Below are 12,769 nucleotides of genomic sequence, written 5' to 3'. Positions count from 1 at the left end.
TTAGTTTGATGTAGCCCCACTTGTTTTATTTTTTATTTTGTTGCTTGTGCTTTAGGTGTCATATCCAAAAAAGCATTGCCGAGATCTATGTCTGGGAGCTTTTTTCCTATGTTTTCTTCTAGGAGTTTTATGGTTTCAGGTCTTATATTTAAAATTTTAATCCTTTTTGAGTTAATTTTTGTGAATAGTGTAAGATAGGGTTCTAGTTTCATTCTTTTACAAGTAAATATCCAGTTTTCCCAGTGCCATTTATTGAAGACACTGTCTTTTCTCCATTGAGTATGCCTGGCTCCCTTGTCAAATATTAGTTGACCATATATGCTTGGGTTTATTTCTAGGCTCTCAATTCTGTTCGATTGGAGTGACTTATTTTTAATGAATAGAATACGTGACTTCCAAGTCTAGTTCATAAAGGACCATATAGACGTTGGCCTGGTATTCTCTCTCTCTTGGGAAGTTTACCCTTGGAACTTAGATACTATTCTATAGGAAGCCAAAAACCAGCCCACAAAGAGAAATGATATGGAGAAGCCTATATGGGAAGGAACTGAGGTACTCAGCAAATAGGTAGCATCAACTTCTAGATGTGTGAATGAACAAACCATCAAAAGATTCCAGCTACCAGCCATCAAGTCTTCCGCTTGAAACCCCAGATATCATAGAGCAGAAACAAGCTGTCATGGCTATGTCCTATCCAAATTCCTAACCCAGAGAGTCCACAAAATACATAGTTATTTTATGCCACTAAGTTTGGGAATAACTTGTTATACAGCCATAGTAACTGGAACAGCCTCCATTCCACTCACAGAAATTGTGTGATAAAATTTGTGTGATAAAGGCAGTTTAGCCTATGGTACAGAAAATATGTAACTTCAAGCTACTCCTGGCTTATTTGTACCAGTCAGTGAGTAGATCCTCATTTCTCAAACGTGAATGCTATCTTGAACTCTTTTAAAGAAAAAAATTCTCACAGCCATTTCAGTATTGACTTAAACTATATATAGTTACTTAAGTATGTACAAACATAAGAGCAGTTATAAACTCTTTATTCTTAGAGCTTTATACAATTAAAAAATTAAAAACAAATTAAATAGAAACAAAACTATAGCAATGATAAAATTCAAATTTATGACATTAATGGAGGAAGGGAGGGAGGAAGGAAAGAAGGAAGAAAGGAAATAAGTTAGGAAGCTTGCTTCATCTCTACATACTGAAGGGTAGCAAAACAACAGAGCAACCAGTTAGTAGGCTGTTGAAGCAATGTAGGCAAGATGATGGTGATTTAAACTTAGATAATGATAGTGGACCTGGAGAGAGTTGATGAATTTAAGAGTTATGGTTTAATAACTATGAGGCTTGATGGTTTATTTGAATGTGGGGGTAAAGAAGAAGAAATTAAGTATGATTCCATGTTTCTGACTTGGGAACTAGATAATTTATTATTCATAAATGATTTTCAAGCCAGGCATCATTCTAAGCACTAGGCTTAAAAGAAGTGAATAAAGGGGCCGGCCCCGGGGCCGAGTGATTAAGTTTGCGTGCTCCGCCTTGGTGGCCCAGGGTTTCACAGGTTCAGATCCTGGGCACGGACATGGCACCACTCATCAAGCCCTGCTAAGGTGGCATCCCACAACTAGAAGGAGCCACAACTAAAAACATACAACTATGTACCAGGGGGCTTTGGGGAGAAAAAGGAAAAATAAAATCTAAAAAAAAAAAAAGTGAATAAGCATAGAGTTTCTGATGGTCTCTGTTCTTGAGGGTCACTGGAGAGGTTAGACAATAAGCAGGTAAACCAGTTGCAGGTAATGCACGGACCAAGGGTTGTGGGAATTGTGCCTATTGCCTCTGAAGCTTTAAAGGTAAAGTCATAGCTGTGGGACAGCCGGGGCTGCTAGTCGTTTGTTACTCTCATCAACTTCCAGAGTTCTAAGGCATAGTAGTGGGGGAAAAGCACAGAATGACCAAAAACTTGCATGAAAATCATGGTTCTCCTCTTTCATGTCTTCATATCAAAGTTTCAACTGCTGTACCTTAAAATAATGTTGGCAAGTTTTTGCCTCCCTTATTTAGTGTTCCAAGATAGTTCTGCTAAAATTTTCTTTAAAAATTGAGAATAAATCTGTTTTACAATCATTAGAATGATTCCATAAAGTTCATATGATCAAGAAAACTTACATTACTTATCCAAGTCAAGGATCAGAGCTTTTTTCTGTTGTGCTTTACTCCTTCATTTATTGTAAATAATACAGTAGTTCCTTATCTATTAGACATCTTCAAGGAATAAATTACTTCTTTCATTCAACACATATGTGACTGCTTACTTTGTTCAAAGCCCTGTATTTCAGATTACAGAATTTCTTTTCACATCCTAAACTTTAGCAACTTTGGATATATCCTTTTAAGTAAAATGCATGCTATTTTGCCTTCTTCCAGCTTATAGAGATCAGTTTTTAGTGAAACGAATAATTATCTTGAGCTGAAGTAAATGTTAGTTAGCTTTGGATGCTGTTTTTGAATTGAGTAGGGCTGTTGGCATGTCATCCTTTTGTAGCAAACACATTAATGTTTGCAGTATTCAGAGTTTGAGACTTGGTACTACCAAATGTTTCTACATTAAGTAGTTCCACTCTACTGTACTTTATGAATGTTTGCTAGCTTCCTTGATCCTAATTTGCCACTTCTAATCCATCGTGAAGCAGGAACCTGATGATCAAGCACTCTAGGAATCAAAGCCTCGGCGTTCATTGTTGTACTTTGACTTCGCTGCCTTTTTTTTGAGACAGCTATTATGGTTGCTTTATTTTCACTCACTCTTCCCCACCCGAATCCATTTCTTGTTAATTGAGAGGATTATTGTGATGTTTTTATGTGGGCAGAATTCTTAAGGAAACATAACACAAATTTAGGTGTTTATTATTTAAAGGTACTAAATGAATGCATTAAAAGTGATCATCACATAAGCCTTCCATTTCTATAGGTTGTAACAATACCTATGATTTCATTACACAAACAGAATTTTTAAATGTAGCGTGTTACCTGAGAGCTTGAGGCACTTTATTTACAAAGTTACTTTCTTAGGGCTAACTGATAATACTCAAAACACATGTAACCAGAACCAAGTTATAAGTTTGCAATAGAATGCCAGTGCATTTAATCTTTATAAGTAACTAAATTTCATCTTCCCCTTGAAGAAAGCATTTCTAATAGAAATACATGGCCAAATCACTAAATTGAAATGAAAAGCAAGTGCTGGGCAGGGCCTTTGTGCTAAACCAAGCTCAGATTTGGGTCAATCTGAGCTTCAGCTACTAGCCTCAGATCCACCTAGAAAGGGAAAAATTATTCAGGGGTAACAGAAAGTGCCTCTAAGAGCTCTGGTCACCAAGAAGGTAGTCAGTGTAGGGGGAGGGCAAAACCAAGAAACTGTTGAAACCAGGGGGTATAGTGTGAAGGACTTGTTTCATTTTTGTCTTCAGTATCATCAGCTTCATGAAGAACCCTTACTGAAATGGATTGTGAGAGTAACTAAGTGGGGACTGTGTTGTTTGTTTAGAATGCTGCAGAATGGAACAGCTTGTTTGGGTTGATACGGCTCACTGTGGAACAATCACAGATGGCCATATGTGAATCAGACACACAGGAGGTTATTCCTGAGGGAACAGCCAGCTTGGTGAACTAGATAAAAGCCGCTAAGGTCTGTTTGTCCTGAGAAAGGGGACTGTCCTTCTACCCCTATGTCTGCCAAGTGGAACACCCTAGATGAAGCAACTGATATGCTTTGCATGCAAGCCATGTGGAACTGGCTCTGTGATGACCGGGAAGTTCACCTGCTAAATATGCCTGTTACTCAGATCATGGTATGTGCTGTGGTTAAGGGGGCTGCTTTCACATGAGCACCCCATATAACCTTATTGCTGCAAAATCAAAAAACAGTTCAGGAAGCCTCATTGAATTTGCTGTCCCAGCTTCCCCTCTTGGGTCTTACAGATGCTAATAAAAATATTAGGTTAGTTAACAAGAGAATGGGAAGAGGCCCAGGGGAAGGTCAAAGGACTCTTACCAAAAATGTGGAAATTTTTAAATGGTTATTAAGAAATAAAGTGAATAAGCAGATATTGATAGGGGCAAAACAAAGAAGAATCAGAAAGGTGAGAGTCACAGGACTTGTCCCAGCAGGGTGGAAATCTTTAAATGGTTATTAAGAAATGGGATGAATAAAACAGACAGTGATGGAGTTAAAACACAGATTTTAATACAGCACTACCTAAGGTTGGATGAGCCAAAGAGACCCCTATTGGTCCCCCAACATTAAAAGGGCTCCAAACAAGTCCACTCTGTTTACCTCTGTTTGGAGAAATTTAAAGAGCTGGAAGGTAGAGATTACTAGGAGAAACCTATCAGTCAGTCACTTGACCCCTCACTGGGGACCCAAAGCCTTTTGCACAAGAGTCATTAAAATGGTCAGGGGGTGAGAGAGGTTTCCAGGACTCCTTGATATAGGAGTCCCTTGAACTGTGGTACCAAAACCTATTGGTGAGGCCCTGACTCATGCTACAATTAGATTGAAAGAACCTAAAAATGTAATGGTTGATAGGATTATAAAAGTTGGAATGTTTAAGTGGTATTATGTGAAGAAGTTGTCTCTTTTACCTGAATGTTTTATGTCTGGCTGGTGAACACTTCCCCTACCTAGTATTGTAAAACCAAACCTGTTGATTAAGTCCTAATGGAGGCTACAGTTAGGAACAAAAGACTTGATGGAATTATAGTAAAAGTTTGTAAGAGAATTGGTATGTTTGAATAAGCTTTATGTGAAGTCGTTGTATCTGTTCTACCTGACTTTATTTTGAGGATGGACATTGTATCTCACTGAGGAACATTTCCCCTACCTAGTACTGCGAAACAGAGGGCACGTAAATCCACCCTTCAAGCAATGTTAATAGGACATACTAAATAGGAATCAGTAAGATTGCCTGAGCCCACACAGTATAGAACAGAAGCTGGAGTGCTGGTAGGGACAGATTCTCTGTGCAGTAGCTTTATGTGGAGCATAGCCTTGGACTTATGGCAAGAGCCTGTGGGTGCCTCCCAGGGACGACTACTGGAACTCTAGACAAGAGAATTTCTATTCGAGGGGCATTTACTACCTTGCTATCTGACATTATTCCTTGAAGCTGCTTCTGTGGCTGAAGGACACAACATGATCTTGAAACCTGAAACACCCACGTCTTGGGTGATGTTTCAGAAATGCTCTGATGAGGATTGCAGTGCCCAGAAGAGTTCCGTAGTAAAATGGAAATGTTTTATACAGGATCATGCTGCCTGGGAAATGCAAGGAGGAGATAGTCACAAGCAAGGACCCTCTCTTCCCCTCGGACTGACTCTGGAAGTCTATGAGGAGCTACTGGATTCTGCTATCATTTGGACACTGCCCTATAAACTGTTCCTGACTGATCGACAAAGAGCTCCTTGCTTTGTGGATGGCAGTTCCAAGGTGAATGGACAACATCGTGTTTAGAAAGCCACCACTCTGATGGAAGAAGGTAAAAACAAATCAGCCTGGTGTGCTGAATTGCATGTTTTCCCAGCAGTAATGGAAGAACTGAACAGTGGTGAAAGCCCCTTTGTTTGGGTTTTTGTTGACTTGTGGGCTGTGGCCAATGGCCTGACCATATGGTCAGGCAGGAAGACAATGGAAACCTAGCCTATTAAAGGGATGCCCATATGGGACATAGCCCTGTGGAAATTTGAGGGGTGCATTAAAGTAGGACGTGTCGATGCCCATCAGTAGAACTCCCTTCCAGGTAACTGGAATCGAGAAGCAGATGTACCCACGTGCTCCCTTGAGATGGCCACCTGGGTCTAGGAAATGAATGGATATGGGGACACTGCAGCAATGCACAGGTGGGATGAATCTAAACCTATCCCGCTTGCACCTCTGAGGCACAAAATGCCAATAAGAACTGTTCTGTCTGACACCGAGAGAGACAGAGCCTGCAGATGATTATGTGGCAGATTCCCTGGTGGGAAGGCCCTGAACGTAGCTGGTAAATGCTCAGAGTATTATGAAAGAACTAGAACAAAAGCTATTCCACCAGTTTGGATAGCCAACTGTCATTTCTTCACACTGTCAACACAGATAATCCATAATCAATCTATAAATCAAAATTGGGGAGCCAGATCTGAAGACTATCCTGGGGCTGTCCTTCTCCAAGGAAGGAAGAGGACCAAAGAAGTGGGGTGTACAGAGTGGTTATATACTGTCTTGGAACAAAGAGCATACATCACATATGACAGGAATGTTCCTTTTACCATTGTCATGAGATGCTTAGCTGGCACAGCAGATCAGTGGTCAGCAGGTCAGTACATCAGGTCAGTAATTAATCCTTAGTTTCTAGGAAGAGATGTTTATCCTTAAAGAAATGCCAATATGGAGGGAAGCTACATCCCTATCTTTAGAGGGGCATCATTCTTGTCTTTGGGACATTGTAAATTGTAAATGTTTAAAGCAGATATACAATGCATGCTCAACAGGCCACATCAGGCCCTTTTGGAAAAACAAAGGTCAAATTAGTTTTACACCAAATGGCTTCCTCATATACTCCAATATGTACTATTGCTTTTCATTTATTTATCAACACCAAGGAACAAACACACTTTACAGCCCACAATGTCCAACAATGGGCAGAGTGATATCCTTCTTAGAGTAGTAGTTCAATAGAGTTAGAATGGGCAATTAAAACACTGGTTGTTTAAAATGGGGAAATAAAGGTATGAAGGACTGGCTTACACACCTTCAGGAGTGTGTGCTCACACTTAACGTGAACATGAGTGGGGCTAAAAGGAATGTCCCTACTGGATAGATTTCTGTTTTCCTGTTGGATCTGGGGAAGAGAAGGTAGAGAAGGTGGTATTCTTTCCTCCCTATCTCACTTCAACTTTTTCTTTCCTCCTGCTTGATGCACTGGTCATAGGATCAGGGCGGCTGCGACAAGGGCCGGAAGCAGGGATTATTCCTACACAAGAAATTATTTTTAGCGTTTATTTCACAATTCCTAAGGGCCTGATCTGGCAGGATGTGCCTTCACCCCATCTGCCAAATTGGGGCTATCAGTGAATTTACCTATATTGCTTGGTGGTAAAAATAGCCCACTAGTTCTGCACCTGTGTAACCTTATCTGAATAGAAGTGGACTGGTAGGGAGGGATTTGCTAGACAAGTGTTGCAGCCTGCAATCTAGACAAGCACAGTGGCTGAACCTAACGTCCCTTCCAAAGGTGGAAAAGTTTGGGTATAAATGGAAAGAAGGAAAAATAGTAGGTATGGGTAAAGGAATGAATAAATGGGTTTAGTAATGAGGGAAAGCCAAATATTACATTAACACCTTGAGACAGGCTTAAAGCAAGAGATTGTCTCTTAGCTTGATTACCAGCTGCCTGAAAGGCTGAAGCCATGTATTGCTGACACCGCTGCTGTTTTTGGACAAGACTGAATGGAAGCCTGCAAAGCTGAGTGGCCTCACCCTAGTAGATATTTTCATGATGGACTGGATGGTTATTGACCGAATAGGATGCTAGTAATGTGCCAGTTATCTTTTGACCTTTATGATTGTTTTGCTGTGAGATCCATGTTTGAAGACTGGAGGGTCGACTCTGATATTGTGATTTATATTAGGAAATAAATATTTGGTCTTCCTCCCGTTTTTTTTGGTATGAGCTCCTAAAACTCTTGGAATTTCCTAAGTGATGAGAGTGATCAAGGTGTCTTTCGTTATGTTAATGCGGTAACTTTTGGGAACACATCTAAGGATGGGGGTGGTTGCCAGAGGACACCATGTGATTAGAGGGTTGGAACTTTCAGTCCCACCCCACCAAACACACTTCCAGGGAGGGGAGAGGGGCTGGAGGCTAAATCAATCACCAATAACCACTGACTTAAACAATCATACCTATGTAATGAAACCTCCATAAAACCCCAAAAGGACAGGGTTCAGAGTGTTTCCAGGTTGAAGAACACATGGAGATACGGGAAGAGTGGCACACTCAGGGAGGGCATGAAAGCTCTGCACCGTTCTTCATGCTTTGCCCTATGCTTATCTTCCAGTTGGCTATTCCTGAGTTATATTCTTTTATAATAAACCGGTGATCTAGTAAGTAAAATGTTCCTGAGTTCTGTGAGCCACTCTAGCAAATTAATCAAACCCAAGGGAGGGGGTCATGGGAACCTCTGATTTACAGCTTCTCAGTCAGTAGTACAGGTAGCAACCTGGGCTTGCAGTTGTGTCTGAAGTGGAGGGCAGTCTTGTGGGACTGAGGACTTTACCTGTGGAATTTGATGCTATCTCCAAGTAGATACTGTCAGAATTAAGTTCAACTGTATGACACCCAGCTAGGGTCAGTAAACATTGCTTGATGGTGTGGGGGAAACCCCTGTACACTGGAATAGGGTGATCAGAACCTTTAATGACCAACTCACTTGTTTATAATCCTATCTTCCACAAAATAGTATAGCTCAGTGTTTAGGAATGCTCCAGAATGCCTGGAGACATGTCTCACTTCAGCATTTAGGAGCTGTGTAACCTTGAGCAAGTTGTTTAACCTGTGTCTAGTTTCCTGTCTGTGAGGATGGTAACAGTCCCTATCTCATAGGATAAAATGAGATAATACATGTAAAGGCCTTGACAAAGTTCCTGGCACATAGTAAATACTCAATAAGTTAGTAATTAAGCGAAACTTGATGTTGCACAGTCATAACAATCCAGTAATTTGTTTTTGAATTTTAAGAGAGGTAACATAAGATATTTTGCTTATATTTAATCCAAGGGATCTTGCCATGAATAAACAAGTCACGTTTTAAATGCATTTCAACAGTAATCAAATGGTGTTTAGAGAAGAATTAATCTCTATGTTCATGCCTACCTACTTCAGTTAATGTAAACATTGAAAATATTTTCAATCATTACCCAGGCACAGTCTATAGAAGGCACTTCCAACAAGCCCTTTATCAGGGGGAAGAACTTAATCCAGGATTAGATGATTAACATGAGTACTTTTCCCTGGGTTATAAGTAGGAAAGGTTTGACTTTAGGGAGTTTACCAACAAAGGGATTTATATTCAAGAATAAAAAGGAATGCTCTTTGGTCAGTGTTTCAGAATCACTTGGGATGCTGTTTAAGAATAAAAATTTCTGTCCTCCACTTAAGACTTACCGAATCAAAATGTGATTGAAAGGATGAGCAAAAATACGCTTTAACAAACTCCACAAGAGAATCTCATGCATACAAAAGCATGAGAACTACTGCCTCAAGGGAGGATCTCAGTTTGAGTTTAGACCTAGAAATTGCTGACTACCTTTAAACACACAAAAATAATCTTATCTTTACGAGAGAAATGTTCTGGATGCAAGTACTAAATAGTGAAATCATATTATTAAAAAACCCTCTCAAATCTGCGCCAGTAAGCCATTATACTGGGTAGTCTTGATATTCAGATGATTTAGGGAAAAAGAGAGTCAAAGTAGCAAAACTTTGAAAACTTTTGGTAAAGTTCATTCTTGGTCTTCTCTTCCTAAATTTGTTTTCAGTTCTATTAGATTTAATCACTAAACAAGACCAAAAGAGAACTTTATTTTACATGACTTTATTTTACATTTAGAACCATTTTATGCTTTACTTAAAAAAAAAAAAAAAAAAAAGGCTCACTCTGCTTTTAATATTCCTAAAAGCATTTCAACCAAAATCTTGATTTAGGAAGACTTAAGACATTGTGCATTATTTTAAATATTTTCATTCTTTCAATAACTATTAAAAATAAGTTCACAATTAGGGTTTCAAATGTCCTAATCATATCTAGTTTGTTCTCATTTAATATTTTCTCAGTCTCATCATGTGCATACAGAAGGTTATATATAAATTTTATCTCTTTCAGACACATTGATGATAATCAGCTCTTAATCTAATTACTATTTCATTTATTCAGAAATAGCATTTAGACATAAAAACCAATGTCTTACTTTGTAAAATAACCTTTGGTTAATTTACATAAATCTAATACAGCATGTTGTGTAAGTTTTAAATAATACAATGTTTCATTACTGTAATTTTAGTTTTTACTATTTACTGTGTCAGCAGGGCTGAGAATATCACGTGCTTCAGTCTCCTGAAGTTATATAATAAAAGCATAGTGCCTTTAAACATGAAAAATATCCCAAAGGCCAGGAGTCCTATATAAAGGAACTGAAAAGTAGAAGAGATTTCAGAGAATTTCCTCATTTTCAATATGTAAAGTGGCTAGTTCAAGTCACTTTATTGAAGACTTAGTGAAGAAAAGTGTTCCTTATTATGCCATTGAATAAAGCTACTAAAACCACAAGAATTTAGAGAAATTGGTCCTGGGCTACATAATTAATGGGTCATCAAAAAAGAACCTGTCGCTGAATTATTAAGTGAAATGAGTTAATTTCGTATGCCAAGTAAGGGTCACACTTCACTTCCCCCATTTGTAAAAAGAAAAGGTGGCCTGGCCAGTGCCATTCAGGATTCTCTGCTAACTGTAAAATGTGGACTGATTTTCTTCTGTTTCTTATAGTCCATGTGTATATACACTTTCAGTTCTTTAAATCAAAACTTTCTATGCACATAACCGTGTCGGTGTATTGCCCTTAGTTTAAAAATGTACAACTACATAAATAAAAACTATTGTTTCTTCAATATTACTTGACATTTCTTCTGTAATTTCTTTATTTAAAAAAGTAAATGTAACAAGATACTTAAAAAAGGCTAGATACAAAAGTAGTTAAGCTGCTCACGAACATTTAAAATTTTCCAAAATGTATCTTCAATAATCATGATCTTATAAAACATTTTACAGTTATCAGAAAGTGCCCAGGCTGAGTTTACATAACTGAAATACCTTAGTACAAATGTCTAGTTAGAACTGAAGTGCAATAACCTCCTGACTGACTGCTCATTGAAATAGGGATACAAAGGAAAAAAAAAAGTTGATAGTGATAAAGTATTGTGCATTGGCCCCATCATATGTACAAAAAAGTGCCCTCACTCAAATGAACAAATTACATGCAAAATATTAGTGATATCATTTAATATCCTAGAGCTCAATGCAGCCAAAATAAACCGCAATAAAAGTGGTTTTTATAGGTAAAAGTGATTTCATCTCTAAGATATGAATGTCCAGAACTTTTTACAAGTTCCATATACATGATACACAATTGCAGCCAACCACAAATTAAACACCATAAAAAAAGTTAAAATGAAAACACAGAACATACTTAATTTTTTATTTTGAAATTCCCTATTCCCTCTATACAAGAACCTTTGCTGAAACACTTTCCACAAAGGCAGCAGTGAATTTTCAGAACATTTTACATTTTTTCCCCTCAGCAAAAAGATAAATCACAGTGTAAATTATATTGTTCTGCTGTCATCTTTGGCTGGGGTTAGACCCAGAAGTTGTTGACTAGCAAACCATTATAGTCATATGTTGCTAGTGCTCCTCAGGCCTTTAAGCTACAAACTCAGCAAGGAATGTTTGCATTTAATCTCTTTAAGGTACCACCAGGGGGTGTGACAGCATTAACTTCCATAAACTTTTATAGACAAATGGAAAAAATCTACAAAATTAGCCAGTAATATTACACAGCAATACACACTTTTTATACTCTACACAAAACCAAAATTCTTGGTCTTAATGGCGAGTAGCAATTTCTGTTTGAGAATCTGTTTAGAGGAATAGAGTGGGACGTAAAGTCGAGAAATGCAAGTATTTGCGGTAGGAAGATGTTGGTCATCTGGCGGTCTTATTGTGATTGAGGGCATAGGCTGAAATCCTTCTTCACTGGCTGGTAATGATGGGCTTGATGTCCAAAAGTAAACCTAAACAGGAGTATAATAATTATAATTTTGGCTTTTAACAGATTAACATTCAACCCTTAATTCTGGCATATATACATAGACCCCCATTCTGGTGTTAAAACCTACAAAGGGGTAGTATTTTGAACTGGGTTTTAAATTTATTTCTTGTACTGAAAAGGAAAGGTTCAGGGTCAGAAGAGAAAAAAGTGTCAGATATGGAGAAAAATGACTGTTTCAGGGCCTCAGTTTCTCATCTGTAACATGAGGCTGTTGGACCAAACGTTCTCTAAGGGCCTTTCCAGTGGCTAAATTCCATGGAGTATCTCTTAGGGGAAATAAGGCACAAGGTCTCCAAAATAAAAACCTTCAAAATTCACACAGGTTATCAGAAAAGTTACTTTACATTTTATCTACTAGCAAAATAATCCTGTATTTTCACAGCATTGTGATACAGAATAATTTTGTAATAGTAATTAAGAGCTGGGGAGCATCTCCTGTACATCAAAATCCATGTAATAAGCCATATTGAGTTTTACTACACATCTGTTTTGTCCAACATAGTGGAAATAAGATAAATGATAACTTCTACTTTACTTTCCTGAAATATTTGTTTTTATTAATACACATCATTCCTCACTGATCCGTACATATATACATACATATCATTCTTCATTGATAGTAAGACAGTGCCTTTCTCTTAAGGTAAAGCTTTTTAAATCTAATGCATTTATAGTGTACAACTAAACAGACAAATATACCCAACATCCCAGAGTGACTAGGAAACCTGAACGAACTGATCTGCTATTTTCTGAAGCACGGTTTTATGAGAAATCTCATCTAGAATTCTATAGAAGGGGACAGAAAAAGAAACTCTGGTAAGTGTCAGGGTCTGTAGA

At 38.1% G+C, this 12,769-nt stretch overlaps 1 protein-coding gene and 1 long non-coding RNA gene across 5 annotated transcripts in view; one reads left to right on the top strand and one right to left on the bottom strand.

The window, feature by feature from the left end:
* LOC124228101 (uncharacterized) overlaps positions 1 to 12,769 on the top strand; it is a 40,770-nt gene that overhangs the window by 7,788 nt on the left and 20,213 nt on the right. The window contains exon 2 of the long non-coding RNA XR_006885633.1: positions 5,315 to 5,546. This is a non-coding gene — a long non-coding RNA (uncharacterized LOC124228101). The remainder of the gene's footprint in view (positions 1 to 5,314; positions 5,547 to 12,769) is intronic.
* The window catches only part of UBR5 (ubiquitin protein ligase E3 component n-recognin 5), a 122,440-nt gene continuing 120,389 nt past the window's right edge, over positions 10,719 to 12,769 (bottom strand). For all 4 annotated transcript variants that reach the window (XM_046642374.1, XM_046642377.1, XM_046642375.1 and 1 more), the window contains exon 59: positions 10,719 to 11,894. In XM_046642374.1, coding sequence (XP_046498330.1) covers positions 11,682 to 11,894 — 213 coding nt within the window. In that variant the 3' untranslated portion in view covers positions 10,719 to 11,681. The remainder of the gene's footprint in view (positions 11,895 to 12,769) is intronic.

The sequence above is a fragment of the Equus quagga genome, chromosome 16 (assembly GCF_021613505.1).
Source record: "Equus quagga isolate Etosha38 chromosome 16, UCLA_HA_Equagga_1.0, whole genome shotgun sequence".
Classification (NCBI taxonomy): domain Eukaryota; kingdom Metazoa; phylum Chordata; class Mammalia; order Perissodactyla; family Equidae; genus Equus; species Equus quagga.
Note: the sequence above shows the minus strand (reverse complement) of the source record. Positions and strands in the feature narration are given on the sequence as shown.